General features: G+C 40.9%; 1 protein-coding gene across 1 annotated transcript in view; it reads left to right on the top strand.

The window, feature by feature from the left end:
• CPNE8 (copine 8) overlaps window positions 1-17,288 on the top strand; it is a 96,887-nt gene that overhangs the window by 56,897 nt on the left and 22,702 nt on the right. Inside the window, exons 13-14 of the mRNA XM_053461829.1 lie at window positions 8,936-8,997; window positions 15,054-15,100. Of these exons, the coding sequence (XP_053317804.1) occupies window positions 8,936-8,997; window positions 15,054-15,100 (109 nt within the window). The remainder of the gene's footprint in view (window positions 1-8,935; window positions 8,998-15,053; window positions 15,101-17,288) is intronic.

The raw sequence follows: 17,288 nt of genomic DNA, 5'->3' as shown, positions 1-17,288 counted from the left end.
ATATACCACTCCACGCTGCCTCCCACATATACCACACCACGCTGCCTCCCACATCTGCCACTCCACGCTGCCTCCCACATATGCCACTCCACGCTGTCTCCCACATCTGCCACTCCACGCTGCTTCCCACATATACCACACCACGCTGCCTCCCACATATACCACACCACGCTGCCTCCCACATATACCACACCACGCTGCCTCCCACATCTGCCACTCCACGCTGCCTCCCACATCTGCCACTCCACGCTGCCTCCCACATCTGCCACGCCACCTCCCACATCTGCCACGCCACGCTGCCTCCCACATCTGCCACGCCACGCTGCCTCCAACATCTGCTACTCCACTCTACCCCCCACATGCCACTGTGCCTGATACGCCTTATACCCGGATAAAAAAAATGAATGTAAATTTTTCATTTATTTAAAATAATTTACTAAACAAATGATGTTAAATACAAACAGCAGAAGAAAAAAAACTTTGATAATAAATTTCTTGTCTTTATTTCCCAACCAGCCCCCCAATATATGCACATTTGAGCCCAGGCTTGCTACGCTGCCTCCCAGACATGCCATGCTGCCCCCCCCACATATGCCACGCTGCCTACCATAGCACTCCACGCTGCCTCCCACATATACCACACCACGCTGCCTCCCACATATACCACTCCACGCTGCCTCCCACATATACCACACCACGCTGCCTCCCACATCTGCCACTCCACGCTGCCTCCCACATATGCCACTCCACGCTGTCTCCCACATCTGCCACTCCACGCTGCTTCCCACATATACCACACCACGCTGCCTCCCACATATACCACACCACGCTGCCTCCCACATATACCACACCACGCTGCCTCCCACATCTGCCACTCCACGCTGCCTCCCACATCTGCCACTCCACGCTGCCTCCCACATCTGCCACGCCACCTCCCACATCTGCCACGCCACGCTGCCTCCCACATCTGCCACGCCACGCTGCCTCCAACATCTGCTACTCCACTCTACCCCCCACATGCCACTGTGCCTGATACGCCTTATACCCCCTGAAACACCACTCCATCCTCCCCAGACATGCCACCCTGCCCTCCCCACATATGCCACGCCATGCTGCCTCCCACATCTGCCACTCCACAATGCCTCCCACATATGCCACGCTGCCTCCCACATCTGCCACTCCACGCTGCCTCCCACATCTGCCACTCCACGCTGCCTCCCACATCTGCCACTGTGCCTGATACCCCACTCCATCCTCCCCAGACATGCCACCCTGCCTCCCAGACATGCCACTTCTCTACCCCCAGATATGCCACTCTACCCCAGATATGCCTTATACACCCTGATACACCACTCCGTCCTCCCCAGACATGCCACACTGCCCTCCCCACATATGCCACGCCATGCTGCCTCCCACATCTGCCACTCCACAATGCCTCCCACATATGCCACGCTGCCTCCCACATCTGCCACTCCACGCTGCCTCCCACATCTGCCACTCCACGCTGCCTCCAACATCTGCCACTGTGCCTGATACGCCTTATATCCCCTGATACCCCACTCCATCCTCCCCAGACATGCCACCCTGCCTCCCAGACATGCCACTTCTCTACCCCCAGATATGCCACTCTACCCCCAGATATGCCTTATACACCCTGATACACCACTCCGTCCTCCCCAGACATGCCACACTGCCCTCCCCACATATGCCTTATATACTGTATATGCCTTATACCCCCAGATATGTCACTTCACTGCCCCCAGGATTTAGATTCCCCTAAATTAACCCTAAACTCCCCATTAACCATAACTGCCCCTAAATTAACCCTTAACACCCCCTTAACCACAGCATCCCCTAAATTAACCCTAAAGACCCCATCAACCACAGCATCCCCTAAATTAACCCTAAACACACCATTAACCACAACTGCCTCAAATTAACCCCAAACACCCTATTAACCACAGCTGCTCCTAAATTAACCCTAAACACCCTATTAACATAATTGCCCCTAAATTAACCCTAAACACCCAATTAACCATAACTGCCCCTAAATTAACCCTAAACACTCCACTAACCATAGCTGTACATATACTTACAGATAGATGAGCGTCACAGCCATGTGGTTCTGGCCTGGAGAAGGAAGGGGCGGGGCCAGTTGTCACAGTGATTACAGGGAGGGGGAGTAAGTAGGAGCTGCTGCTGTGAGACGGTGAGTCAGACTAAACGGATTATATAATGAGGGGGATTTTTCAGAGCGTTTGCTCTGAAAAAACCCTCATTTTATAATCGATAATAATCGATTCAACTAATCGATAATGAAATTCGTTGCCAACGAATTTCATTATCGATTATTATCGATTTTATCGATTAGTTGTTGCAGCCCTAGATTTTATACAAATCCAACCAGTGTGCTTCTCTTAACTCATCTTTTGTTACTGATGTCACAGTAACCCCCTGCGGCACTTAGGGGAAGGTTTTAGTTTGGGAAAACCAGCGGTGATGTCTGCTGGCAATTGGAACTGCGTTGCTGCGGACATTTGTTGTCAGCCCAGAGGCACATGGGGCCTATCTAAGGCAGAGGAGTAGGAACCTTTTAGGCAGGATGGAATGTCATTAGGGAAGCTGCAGAGCAGGCAAAATCAGGAACCGGATACGTGGTCTCAGACAAGCCAGGGTCAGTGAGGTTACACTATGCTCGTGGTAGGCAACACTCTGAGGTGGTTACGGAGAAGGAGCTCATTTGGAATCCCCTGGATTGACTCCACTCCCTTGGGATCACCCCGAAATAGTGACTTTTTGTCAGGTGGGCATTGCTGGCCATAGAACTGTATGGAGGGGCCGGGCTGTCTGGAAGTGATGGGATTATACACCTGATCTAATTATGTTTGGGTGTATAAATATCAATGCTTGTTCCAAATAAAATGAGTTTGTGTGTTCCACCTCAACATTAGTTCTGTCTGATGATTGAGGTGGGCTGCTATGACAACTTCCATTTCAGGACAATATTAGCAATGAGTAGTCAAGCTCCGGCTAGCCACAGTGCCACTACGGCTCCATTAGATTGCTGTCCCACTTTGTCTTGCCAGCATTAGCCTCGTCCAGCATTGAAGGGGTTAACAGTTGAAAGGGTTAACAGTCTTGGCAGGAGGAAGCACGGTTTGGCGGGTGTACCCAGTCGGGGTACAGGTCGGTCCTGTCACAACTGATATGGTGCTTTTATATTGCAGCTATTGGTATGAATTGAGTGTCACACCAGTACCAGTTTATTATGACAATCAAAAATATATAATTTCTTGTATAACCAATAAAATGAATCATATTTAAATCTAACCCTTGTTATCAAATCGTATTTTTTAAGGACTTTCTGCAAGACAAAATGCATGATAATGAGTCAATTACTTTACTGTCACTTTTCATTCGACTTTACCAATGGGCCTCTAAAGAAGCAAAGGATGCAGCAGCATTAAATTTGCCACTCAGGGCCGGCCTTTGGGGTGTGCGACCTGTGCGACCGCACAGGGCGCCACACTCCAGGGGGCGCCGCCGCGGGGTCCGCCGCCGCCAGTAGCGTACCTGGCGGGGGGGCGGTCCGCACCGGGTGCCGCTCATCAGGGGGGCACCCGGCACCCCTCCAGAGACGGACAATAATGTCCGCCGCTGGAGGTGCAGGCTCGCAAGGGAGCGGTATCGGAGGTCTTTAACAGACCTCCGGCTCCCTTGAGTGATTTTAAGCCGGTTCAAGGATCTCCCTTGAACCCGGCTTAAAATCGCTCAAGGAAGCCGGAGGTCTGTTAAAGACCTCCGATATCGCTCCCTTGTGATCCGGGTGGCAACAGCTGCTGTGCGCCGGGGTTTGTTGTCAGATCCCGGCGCACAACACTGAAGCCGCGCCCACCGCTGTCCGTGCCCTCTGACCCGGAAGAAGACAGAGAGGACAGAAGAACTGAAGAAGAGGAGCGAAGAGGAGGAAAAGAAGCTGTAAGGAGAAAAGAGGAAAGGTAGGAAAGCATTCAGTGAGAGTGGATGTATATGTGTGGATTGGTATATATGTGTGGATTGGTATATATGTGTGGATTGGTGTATATGTGTGGATTGGTATATATGTGTGGATTGGTGTATATGTGTGGATTGGTGTATATGTGTGGATTGGTATATATGTGTGGATTGGTATATATGTGTGGATTTGTATATGTGTGGATTGGTATATGTGTGGATTAGTGTACGTCTGGATTAGTATGTGTGGATTGGTATGTGTGTGGATTGGTATACGTGTGGATTGGTATACATGTGGATTGGTATGCGTGTGGATTGGTATGCGTGTGGATTGGTATACGTGTGGATTGGTAAGTGTGTGAGAGTGATGGGTGTTATGCTGTACCATCCAATGTCTTTTTCATGATCTAATTATGCTCTAAAAGTACATCATAACTCCCATCACTCTATACTGTTCCATACAGTGGCAGAGCTGGGAGGCAGAGGCCTTGCACCCTCACCGCAGGACTCCTGAAAGGTAAGTGAACTTCAAAGAGGGAAAGGGTAGATAGTTAGGAGGGGGTAGATAGGGAGAATGGAGTGAGGCAGGGGGAAGGGGTAGATAGGGCAGAAGGGAGTGAGAAGGGGTAGATAGGGCAATCATACTCCTATCATGCCAAATCTGCGAGTACATCCTGGAATCTGGGTATGCCTGGGCATGATAGGAATGTGATTGCTGTTAATCATATATATATATATGATTATATATATATATATATATAATATTGTTATTTAATTGTTTTGTCCTATTTTGGTGTGTTACTTACTTTAAATAAAAGTGTTAGATTTCTTTATGGTGTGGGGGGGTCATATTCGGTTTTGGCCAGGTAAATGCTGCACTTTCGGTTTCAGTCTAGAATTCGTTTCGGTGCATCCCTACTACTAAGCCAGACAGTGTGAGGCCTACACCACATCAATGTTTGGCGTAGTATATAGTGATTGGGGTTTTGTTACAAGTTTTTATTCCTTTCTTTTTATGGGATGGGGGGGCGCCAGAGGAGTAGTCCGCACAGGGCGCCAGAACACCTAAGGCCGGCTCTGTTGCCACTCACGTGTTCACCAGGAGTTGAGTTTATGTGAAATGTTTTGGGTTAAAGATCAGTGTTGCACTTACGTTTCACTGAATTATCAGCTAAGATATATCTGTGCGAGAAGAAAGAAGGCTCTCAGCATGACCCTTGCGAGGGTCCTTGTACTTCACTGCATGCTTTACTCTGTCCATTTTGGAGCCACAGATGAAATGGAAGACTGCCTTGTTGATGGGTCGGTGGATGGTGACCAGCAAGGACGAGGCCTGAGCCACACACTGCATAACGGGAAGAATCATGTTGTGCAGCACCAGAACTTTCCCTTTGAATTTTCCCTGGACGAGCACTCTCACTGACCCGTGAGAGGACTGGGGCTACTCTCCCTAGAACCAAATGCCCAGCCAAGATGACTCCGAGGGCACAACACAGAATGCTCAATGAGGTACAAAGAACCCTAGAGTAACAGCTAAAAACTTGAAGGAATTTTAGGAACTGGTCAACATCTGTGTTCATGAGTCTACGGTATGCAAAATATTGAACAGACATGAAGTCCATGGCAGGATACCACAGAAGAAGCAACAACAAAGTGGCTGTTTTTGCTGCCTAAGGGCCTGAAAAAGGATGCTATCATTGGGGGGACAATTCTCAAGTTATGCAATATGGTAGCTTTTTCCAGTTGGACAATTTTTTTTAAATTGTATTTATTTTTTTATGATGTGGTCACTCTAAGACCCATAGAACAAATACCACCCTTGCCAAAAGAAGCAGTAAAAGAATAACTTTTAATACATTAAAATGTATGTTGCAGTAAGCAACATATGAACGTATATGTACAAGCCAAATCAAATTTACACTCACAAGGAATATATTTGATAAAGCATTTTCCCAAGAAATGACTGACATCTTAACAATCACAGCCAAAGAAGATTGTTCAGGATACATATGCATAATATTATTATTATTATTATTCAATAAGCACAGTTCCAGCTTTCAGTGACATTACAAAGAACGGTAATAAAAGTGAAATGTTGCTACCACAATAAAGCAATAATTTGTTTTCTTGACAGATTCATTATATTTTTTGTTTGCTATATTTGTTATTCTTCCTTTATATGCAGCTTATCAGTGTTCGTTCTCTGTGGTTTAGAGGACAATCAGAACATGAAAAGCTGGCTTATCGTGCTAGACTTCCCATGTAAAAGATGTCTTTTTAAAGAGTGCGATGCAGGAAAAAACCCAGCAAACGTTATAATACCTTAAATCGTGCAAGATGACAAGCATCCGCAATGAGAAGCAACCCTTTAAAAGCATAACTATTTTAGCCGTATTCTATTCTTTAAAACTTGGTCCTAGAATCTCCAAATGTTAAAATTCTGCGAAACCATATGTTCACAAGTCCTATGTTATATCAGATACCCCATAAAGTATGTAAAAGAAAAAGCTAACCAAGCAAAAGCTACACTGATATAATCTCCCCTACCCATAATCCTCTCCTCACCAATCTTGCTATTTAGGTAAGAATGGAGCATTAAAACCAGACCATATTGAAACTCCCTAGGGCATTCTTGCATTCAAACGTTTAATTGGGGATCAACTGTAAAAATACCTATTTCCTTGAACAGAAGCTGTCGTCATTATTTTTTCCCCTAGGACCCACATAAAGTACCATAGCCTTAGGCACAATACAGTATGTTTTTAATGTACATCTTCAGAACTATCTATACGTTCAAGTTATTTGTTACATTATGTAACAATTCTGTTTTTGTCGGAGTGCATTTCCATACAGTCTTTGTTTGTAATGTGCTTTCAGTTCCTTCTAACTGTCAAAAACTTCCCCGCGGGAATGTTGGCCACAGAATGCTTAAATATCTATTTTTGTCCTTCAAATAACCTTAAGGGAAATTTTTTACACATCATTTACCCCAGTGTGGAGTGTCAAAATGTACCCATACAAGCAAGGTCAGTAACATATTTATTATAGCAAATTAATACTGAATAAAAGTGTAAAGTTATTCTTGCTATACAGAATATAGAATTTGTACATAACTTAGATATTGTAATGCAAAATACCATAACCTGTACCTTTTTGTGAAATTGTTAACACCAATGGAAAAGGACAGGTGCTTTTGCTATAATTGTATGAATAGCGTACACCATTTACCGCCAGACTATAATTGACACATGTATGAATCTTAAAACAATAAGGTGCCTTTTTAAGATTTGGGTAGATATAATCGCACATATATGTGACTGAGGGGATTAATTTTCTGTGGGTTTTTTAAGATATTCCAAGTCTTTAGTATTATCTAGTATTATTTAGTATTTGGAAATATCACCATTTTTAGAAACTATCTCTTACATTGGAGGCCCTGAGCTCTGTGTGTGCTTATTGAAACCCTGCCTGCCATACAGCTTAATCTTTTTATTTTTTTTTTATTTATTTTTTTTTAACATATAATGGTTTCAGATTCTAAAGCATCTTTGAGATTAAATAGTAAAGAATCTAAGATGTGTATAGTTTGGGTAAATATTTTTACACAAAATATGGGGTTACTCTTTAGAATATTTGCCAGTAAAAAAAAATACCTTTCCCCTTTTGCAAATTTTGGGTGCTTTGTCTATTAGTCTAGTAAAGAATCCAAAATGGTAAGGTGGAAATTAACCACATAGAGCCATGGTAAAATGTCATGCTTACTTAGGTGAAGCAAAATGAGCAATTTTCGACTTTTTAGGGCAAAGCGATTAAAAATGTAAACAAAACCTTTTTTTTTTTTACCTCTAATATAACTATGTACCTCCTCAAGTTTCAACAGTAGAGTTTTGTATGCTCTGGAATAATGTCTCTTGAACAATATGTGATCATGCATGCTTAATTTTAAACTACGTTTTCTGGAAATCTTTACGTAGTGGTCATGTTAATTTGTATAATGGCAAAAAATATTTTACGTGCGCTTTTGCAGGAACGTCCGAACGTTTTTTGCATCTTTGTAGACTTAAAACTCCATGCTGCAATTCTCTGATGTCAGTAGTATTTAAGAAGTGATTTATAGATACAGTCCAAAGCTAAATGTTGAGAAAATGCAAGAGACAAAGTAGATAATTTATTTATGTTGGCTTAACATCAAGAATATTACACAGCACTTATTCACTGGCTTTTAGTGACCTGTCCACTTATATTTCAGTGTAATTCTTCTTCCTTTTATATTATTGTAATGGGAACCAAGGGGATCCACTGGGTGTTGCCTTCTTCCTCGTAGTGTAAGCCGGCTACAAGATGGGTAGCTGCTCTGATTGATATTGATATATATAGGAAAGGATTCACATAATTAACACGCAACGTAATGGCAAGGGATTACACAGACAGCATTGACACCTGACTGATCTAATCACACATACAGCGAACACACAACACAGGTAAAGGGATTAGGGAAGTAACAATGAAACGTCAACTAGATGGTGAGTCATTCTCAATACACATACAAATTGAAACAAGGTGAAAATACAAAATGTTACTGTTTCACCCCTGCAAGTTAATTTTTAAATCATAGCCCCGTTAACCTTCCTAAAATGGGTGCCTGGACAGGCAAAAGGAAAACAGAAGACCAGATGCATTCTGAGATAAAGCATCTCAGTAGAGCAAACAGAAACATAACCACTAATGTTTTTCCCAAATATTTTTTTTAGGAATTAATATTTTGCAGATTGATGCCCATGTGTTTTAGTCCATTTTTAATCCTTTACAAATGACACAAAAAGGAGGCTCAGATGAGTGCCCCCCCTGATAAATTGGTTCAAAGTGTTTATTATATTTACTTATTGGGTGACCCTCATTCTGTTGACTGTTAAACTTATATTGGTTCTTTTATCTGCTTTAGGTTACATTGCTTTCCTTTCTGGTCGAAACAGAAGTTTCATTTCTTGACTATATTAAAGGAGGGTAAGTGTTGCTTTTAAAGTTATTTATTTTTTTTTTTTTTTTTTTGTGATATCCAAAGTTTCACTCGAATGATACAAAATTCATGAAATTCTTAGTTTGCAGGATCCTGAACACAGAAGTTTCTTATAGTTTTTCACACCAGTGATCACATTTAATGACCACCAATTCCCTGCCTGATAAATCACCTGGACTTGTTAAAAGTACATTTTCACCTAAAGTCGCATCTCGTCTTCTAGATTTGCAGCACAAAAAAAATCACGCATTTTTTTTTTGTCTTGAGTGCATTTACAGTTGCAGGGGTTTTCTAAGAACGTAACCTTTTCAAGGTAGTCTGAAACATAGGTTGATATTATTAAAAACTGTAGAGTGTGGGTAATGTTGCGTGCATCATTATTTTATGATGCCTTTCCTGTGTAAGCGATATGATCTGTACTGAGATGTCCATTTGTACTGGCAGCAGCTATGCATATTGGTTTTGATCAATGAATCCCCACTGAACCAGGTACACAAACACAGTTTATTTTTGAATATTTGATTGCGATCTGACACCATGTGAATAAATGCTGTTCTTTGTTCTCTATGAAAGGATGTCTACTAATTGTACAATATATTTTCTGACTTGAAAATTGTTCACTCTTTGACTTTTAGAAGTCGCACTGTAGCAAGTCAAGAAAAGGTCTATTGCGGTACTCACAAAGATGATGCATGACAGGAACATATACTGGGAATAGAAGTATTTCTTTGTACCCTCAGCGCATTAATATGTGCTCATGTTTGGTGAAGTAAACTAAACCAAATATGATCAATGGCTACAAAGTACGGATTACTAGGCTGTAGACCCAAACTACATATTGCCACCAGAAATCTCTGACTACTCCGATACATGCAATAAATGCCATTTATTTATTTGAGCTAGGTGAATATGCCTCACAACCTTTCAGATGGTCAGATAGGAAAACTTGTGTTGTAAGGAGTGCGGTTAGAAAAACATTTTTTTATGTAATTGTGTAAGGCTTCTAGAAGTAGAAAAGTATGTTTTTTTCTATCTTTATACACTTTTTGCAGTATGTGCTACCTGAATATGTGCAACGGCATGCTAGCCTTTTACACTTTCCTGGTAAGTGGCAATAAGTCACCTGCGCCAGTTTGCCGATTTGCCAAATGGCCTCTCAGAGAGAGAGAGATAGAAGGCTCTTTCACGGCAAAGGGCCTTAAATATATTTTTATTAGCAAGAATAGTATCCTCTAGTTTACAAAGAACAGCAAGAGTTAAGGTAGTTAATTGAAAGATATGCTTTTACTGTGCACCGCAAACTGTGCATCATAGCCCTTGTTGTGATAAAGCAGCAATCCAATTTAGAACTCCTGTTAAGCTCGCAGCAAGCTTGTCGGTTCTCTGAATCACTTGTCAAAAATCTTTTTTGGCGTAGTTGCCATTGAAGTCAGAGAAGGAAACAGAGCATGTAAAATATAATCACTTTGCATTGTTTCTTTCCTCAGCACCATGGGCTGCTCATATCTTTGCCATATTTACCAACATTTTAAAATTAATTCATGGAAGATTTCATCTGCCATTTGCATAGTAATTAAACATAATTATCGAGTTGCACTGATTTTCCTTTTCTTTGATTTTTGAGCTTCTAAAAAGCACGATGAATAAGGCAATTTTTTTTTACAGACGTTTGTTGCATGAATCAAGCTTTAATAAGAAACACTCCAGAAAATTGTATTCTGCAAGATACAGCTGCTTTATCTCTCTCTAAAACATCAAAATGGCTGCCATTCCATTAGCCATATCCTAAATGAACAGCAAATAACCAACCTTCCTGCGCAGATCTGTTCGGTTTCGTTATTATGAGTTTAATGGCTTTAGAGTGTGTTGTTTTATCTGGACGGTAATGTTCAGTGACCTGAGAGGGTGCGTTTGGAGTCTATTCAGGTCGTGTCGCATGGACCAGAGCTGTGACTACGGCTCCTTGCACCTGGGACGGGATCTCTGATTTTGGGGATGCCCTTCTTGGCCCATAGATCTTACAGCCCTGGTGCGGACAGTTAGAGTGAGATATGGCAATAGAGATGTTTAGCTGCTAGACTATAACAATGTATTATATTCACATAACAATATTTTCATTTTATTTATATACTGAATGAAGAACATTTGTATGAATCAAATGTGTCTGAATTCTTGTACTGTCTTTTCTTTCACAGCAGAAAATCCTCTGCTGAAACTAAATATAGAACAGTATCTGCGTTCGATCATAAATGTCAGAACTGTGAAACATACTCCCACTACTTTTAACAATAATCCGTTTTTTTGCAGGGATTTTAGTCTGAAAGAGATGCAGTGTAGCTCCCATGTCTGCAGTTGGACGGTACACTTGAGTGTTTATTGAGACGATTAGACAGTTGCTATAAGCAGATTTGTCATTCTTTGTTTAGTGACCTTTACATTAATGTTGTGTTTAGGTAATTACAAAGCTGTGAAGGTGCCAGGCTTCCTTTTATGTAATGTTGGCGTGTTAGTGTGCATGACATTTGAGCTGCCATCCTGAGATCGCAAGCACAGAGGGAGGTTAACCAACACCAAAAAAAAATAAGGCTAGGCTTCACATCCAATGTCTTTTTACACCGGGATGTGGTACACCCATATTTAAATAGACATGTACATCCCAACAAGAAGTCTAAATGCATATGAATACATACATTGGTGCACATTAATCATTGTATACACACTATAATCATATATGTATGATATTCATAGGCATGGGTACATACTCTGACTCATATACACCAAACCTGACACACATAAATAAATTGACATGGATTACTTGTATAAGCTAAAGTCGTCCATCCTTTTTACTTGCATATCTTGTAGGGACAAGTTCTCCTAGCTATAATGGTAAGACATGCATTTTGCGTAAGAGTGTACAATACAGTGCTGTATGCAGAAGCAGATATTGGCGTTGAACAAAACTTGGTCTTATCTTATTTTGTTCCTATAAACTCCTTTTATCTACAGACCTGGAGGCTGCCATGTATATGATGGCTCCATGTTTTAAACAAAACAATTGTAACACTACATACACCTGAAGTCAGCTTGTAAACTTCTCAAGCACCACTGCAGGACAGATATAGATTATCGAACATTATGCTTACTGAACATGTTTAGAATAGTCAAAGTTTAATAGTTTTAAATATATGTCTTGTTCAGACTTATTTTTTTATTAAGAAATAGAATTAGTAAAATTTAATTTCACATTCACGTATACATGAAAATGCATAAAAAGTGCATTTGTGTCAATATAATTATCACATGATGTTGGCAGATATAAATCGGTATTCCATATTGCATGTTCTTCTTGCACTAGTTTGACCTCTCTTTTTTGCTAAAAGCTGCTAAATTTGCGCCGACTTTTCCTCCAGGTGAATGTAAAGAGCTTTGTATTCAAACACAAAGTTGGTGTTATGGTTTTGTGGCTGGCTGGATATATATATAGACAGGCAGATATAGAGATATGTATATGCACGTCTCTATCTGCTTACTGATAGAAATGTGTGTTTACAGTCCATTAGGCAGTGCTGAGTGTTTGACATGGTTTAATAAATTTTTGCTCGGTAGAATCGGAACGTTGAGAATGATGCATGAATTGAAATTTTAATACCTTGTGAAACATTTTCTAAAAACCTGTGGAGTTACTCTGATACCTAGTTTATCTAAATGGTACCCAATAGATGTATATGCACTGGCATATAGAACTTGTTGCATTTTCTGTTTAGTAATATAGCGTAAATCGTTGTTTCCTGGCTTCTTGTCATAAAAATAGCTTTGTAGATGTAGTTTCCAGGCAACATCCTGGCCTCCATGGTTGTTGAAAACACTTCACGCTTTTAGCAGGATGATCTGATTTTACAAATGCTTCATGACCTTCAAAGACGCCACACAGTGTTCTAATGACAAAAGACACTAGAGAAAACAAGGGAACATCAAATTAATATATTTGTTGCAAAGTATGCACTGCTGATGCATCTTAAACATAAAGCTCACCTGAACTAAGAAAAAAAAAATATATATATATATATATAAGTGAGTACACCCCTCCACATTTTTGTAAATATTTTATGGTATCTTTTCATGTGATAACACTGAAGAAATGACTCTGCTACAATGAAAAGTAGTGAGTTTAGTGAGTGTAAAACAGTGTAAATTTGCTGACCCCTCAAATATAACTCAACACACAGCCATTGAAGTTAAGTGCACGTGCTTAGCGTCATTGTCTTTGGGAAATAGACGTATGAGTGCTGCCAGCATTGCTGCAGAGGTTGAAGGGGTGGGTGGTCAGCCTGTCAGTGCTCAGACCATACACCGCACACTGCATTGGCTGTCGTCCCAGAAGGAAGTCTCTTCTAAAGATGATGCACAAGAAAGCCTGCATCATCTTGCTGAAGACAAGCAGACTAAGGACGTGGATTACTGGAACCATGTCCTGTCGTCCGATGAGACCAAGATAAACTTATTTGGTTCAGATGATGTCAAGTGTGTGTGGCAGCAACCAGGTGAGGAGTACAAAGACAAGTGTGTCTTGCCTACAGCCAAGCATGGTGGTGGGAGTGTGATGGTCTAGGCCTGCATGAGTGCTGCCGGCACTGGGGAGCTACAGTTCATTGAGGGAACCATGAATGCCAACATGTACTGAGCACAATCCCCTCCCTTCAGAGACTGGTCCACAGGGCAGTAACATGATGATAATACCAAACACACCTCCAAGACGACCAATGCCTTGTTAAAGAAGCTGAAGGTAAAGGTGATGGACTGGCTAAGCATGTCTCCAGACCTAAACCCTATTGAGCATCTGTGGGTCATCCTCAAATGGCAGGTAGGGAAGCGCAAGGTCTCTAACATCCACCAGCTCCGTGATGCCCTCCATGGAGTGGAAGAGGACTCCAGTGGCAACCTGTGGCAACCTGTGAAGCTCTGGTGAACTCCATGCCCAAGAGGGTTAAGGCAGTGCTTGAAAATAATGGTGGCCACGCAAAATATTTGGGCCCAATTTGGACATTTTCACTTAGGGCAGCACTCTCTTTTGTTGCCAAGGTGTTACATTTCAGGGGACAGCAAACTTACACTGTTGTACAGGCTGTACACTCACTATTTTACATTGTAGCAGAGTGTCATTTCGTCAGTGTTGTCACATGAAAAAATATAATAAAATATTTCCTGTGCGCCTATGAAGATGTTCCATTAAACATGCCCACACATATTTTCCCTGGCTCTCACTTGTTCTCACTCATAGTCCCTCACACTCACTTGCACTCAATCTTCTCTGCCAACCACTTCTGTGTTCCAGTCTCCTGCAGCTCTGCTTCTTCTGCCTCTTCTTTCTTCATCAGCTCTGCTGACCAGGCCTTGCAGATCTCTTCCTGTAAAGGACAGAGAATCCACGTACACAAGAGGCTGTCCACGTGCTGTGGGTCTGCCCTTTTATGGAAGTACTCTGGGAGGCCTGGTCAACAGAGCAGACACCGGGGATAATTGGATGGAGAATGAAAGAAGACAGGAGAAGAAGCACAGCTGTGGGAACAGAGACACGGAAGTGGTCGGTGGAGAAGGTAGGGAGACTTGGGACCTCTGTGCGCCAGAGTGGCATACCCCTGATGAGTGGCATCCAGGGTGGATCACCCCCCCAAGTATGCTACTTGTGCACAGTGTTTTTACTTTAGAAGGGAAGAGACCATGAACGTAGAAAGATAAAACAGAGCCCTGAATGCTGAATTTCTTCAGTCAATAACACATTTTAAAATAATAAAACTGCCAATTATTATTATGATGGATTATGTGTCATTACGTAAAAAATGGACAAAAAACTATTTGTCTTGATAATTTACCTTTAACTATACCAAATCCACATCTTAAAATGATTAAGAAAATGAGAAGTTCATTATTACAGTCCCAGTATGATAAATGAATGTTATTACTTTTTTGTTAAAATGCCTTTGGTGTTGTTCGGCATAGCAGAGGCATAATGCTATAACAAACAACCTCTTATTTTGATTCACAGGACACAAATCAATTTCACAGTTGCCATAGATTTTACTGCATCAAATGGTAAGTGGAAAAGAGATTAAAACTGTGTAATGTTATTATGCAACTGATTTTAGGATTTACCTTTTTAATAACTGAAATGTAATTGCTGTTTTTAACGGGAATATGTCATTAACATTTTATATAATTCATTCTAAACACAGCTTTAAGTATTTTTTTTTCTTTGCTTTTATTTTAAATATATAATCTATAAATCTAAAATAGTTTCAGAATAAAGAGTGTGTTTAAAAGTGCTAGTGCTTTTTGGCATTTTTACCCTAATACTATAATACCATAAATACTCTCTTTAACAAAGATTTAGGATTTTAGTTCAATGGCTTGTGAACCATCTCTCCGGTGTCTCCAGTGCTTAGAGTTCAATTATGTGTTTCACCAGTATCCCATCCATTGTGGTATGTTTTATGTTGATAAATCGGTAACGGGGCTGGCAAGGAAGAGATTGATCATGACTTCTGCCACATCATTGCTGAAAGGATCTGGATTGCCCACATAGCATCCTCCTGCTTTTGGCCTTGCTGTGCCACCATTGTCATAACTGGGGATTCTTGATGTTGGCTGCTCACAGAGGGAAATTGGCACCAAATATTATGGATCACCTAAGCCTCCAGTGTGCCACAAACGTAGCACTGAATTTATCTGGATCCTATCTTTGAATCCTATTAACATCAGTCCTAGATTCCAGACTCCAATTCATGTTCTTACAAGAGTTATAAATGTAAAACAGTTATATTTCAAGATCTTCCCCTAATTAGGTTGCCAGTCTGTGCATTTGTAATTGGCTAATACCAGTAGATGAGATCCTGCACAACATGCACACAGCATCACCAGTGTTATATATGCAGTAAGATATCGGTTTTGTTTTTTCCTTTGTAAAATGAAAACATCTGAGGCAGAGTTTGTAAAACAGAATGTAAAAAAAAAAAAAAAAAAAAAATCTTAATCTATCATGGAATGGCTTCCATGTTATGTTAAATTTGGTGTCTTACTCAATAGCGGTTGTTTTGAAATATGACTGCATATGTAGTGGCATTCAGACAGATGATTAGTTCGATTACTTCTCACTGCCAACTATTTAGACTCTTCTCTGTGATAGTACAGACAGTGTACTGCATGCGTTTAATTTAAATGTGTGGTATTGTTGATGTAATATCAATAAAATGCTCTTACTGAAGTAATGAAACGGCTGTGATTTCCATAGGTTAAGAAGGACAGCTGCCCCAGTAGTGGCAAGGTGAGGGGTGCACATGAGATGCCCAAAAGCAATTTCTCTCCACTTCCTTGTGCTTCAAAGCCCCCTCTGGAAAGCGGATCTGACATCAGCCCATCATGACCCCTAACCTTGCCCCAGACGCCAATATCCTTAGTTATGGCTCTATATGATGAGAGCGTCTTCTTGGTTACGCTACAACACAAATGTACTTTGAGTACGCTTAACTTTGACAGCTGTCTAGAATGATATGCGCATGATTCTGAAACATAGAAAACAGACATATTGTGCATATATATATATATATATATATATATATATATATATATATATATATATAATATAGATAGAGAGAGAGACTCAAGAAAACAAAACAAAACTAGCTTTCAGAAGGTATTCCTGACATACATAGGTTAACATTGTATTCCTTGAGGGGCTGTCCTGTCACAGAAAGCCATAAACGGTTATAATAAGCATGTGAATGATCTTTGGCTTTAGTTGTCTATTCTGCATATGAGAAACGTGAAATTTTTTTGTTTCAATTTAATATGTATCTGCCTCCTCATTTTGTCCTGCCATATAATCATTTAATCAAGAAATGCACAAGTCGGACAATACCAAACACAAGATTTTTGAGTTGTACAAAAAATCCACAGATTTAAGTCTACAAATGTTTCTATCTTTTGACTGGTTTTAGTGAGTGTAATGAAAAAAATGTAAATACCACAGCCTTACACCGAGCACTGGAAATAGAAGTTTCAGCCGAGCTAACAGTCTGATATTGGAATAAAAAGCACTAGGCTCATATTGGCAAAAATCAATATTACACAGGATCAATGAGAACTGCTAATTTTAGAATTGCAACATGAAAGATAACAAGAATAAAATTGTCATTTTCTAAATATTTCTTGATAAATCCACTGTACTGGAAAGCTTTCCAATAGCAACCGTAACGTTCATATCTCAGCAGGTGCACACAGCATG

The sequence above is a fragment of the Spea bombifrons genome, chromosome 4 (assembly GCF_027358695.1).
Source record: "Spea bombifrons isolate aSpeBom1 chromosome 4, aSpeBom1.2.pri, whole genome shotgun sequence".
Lineage (NCBI taxonomy): Eukaryota > Metazoa > Chordata > Amphibia > Anura > Pelobatidae > Spea > Spea bombifrons.
Note: the sequence above shows the minus strand (reverse complement) of the source record. Positions and strands in the feature narration are given on the sequence as shown.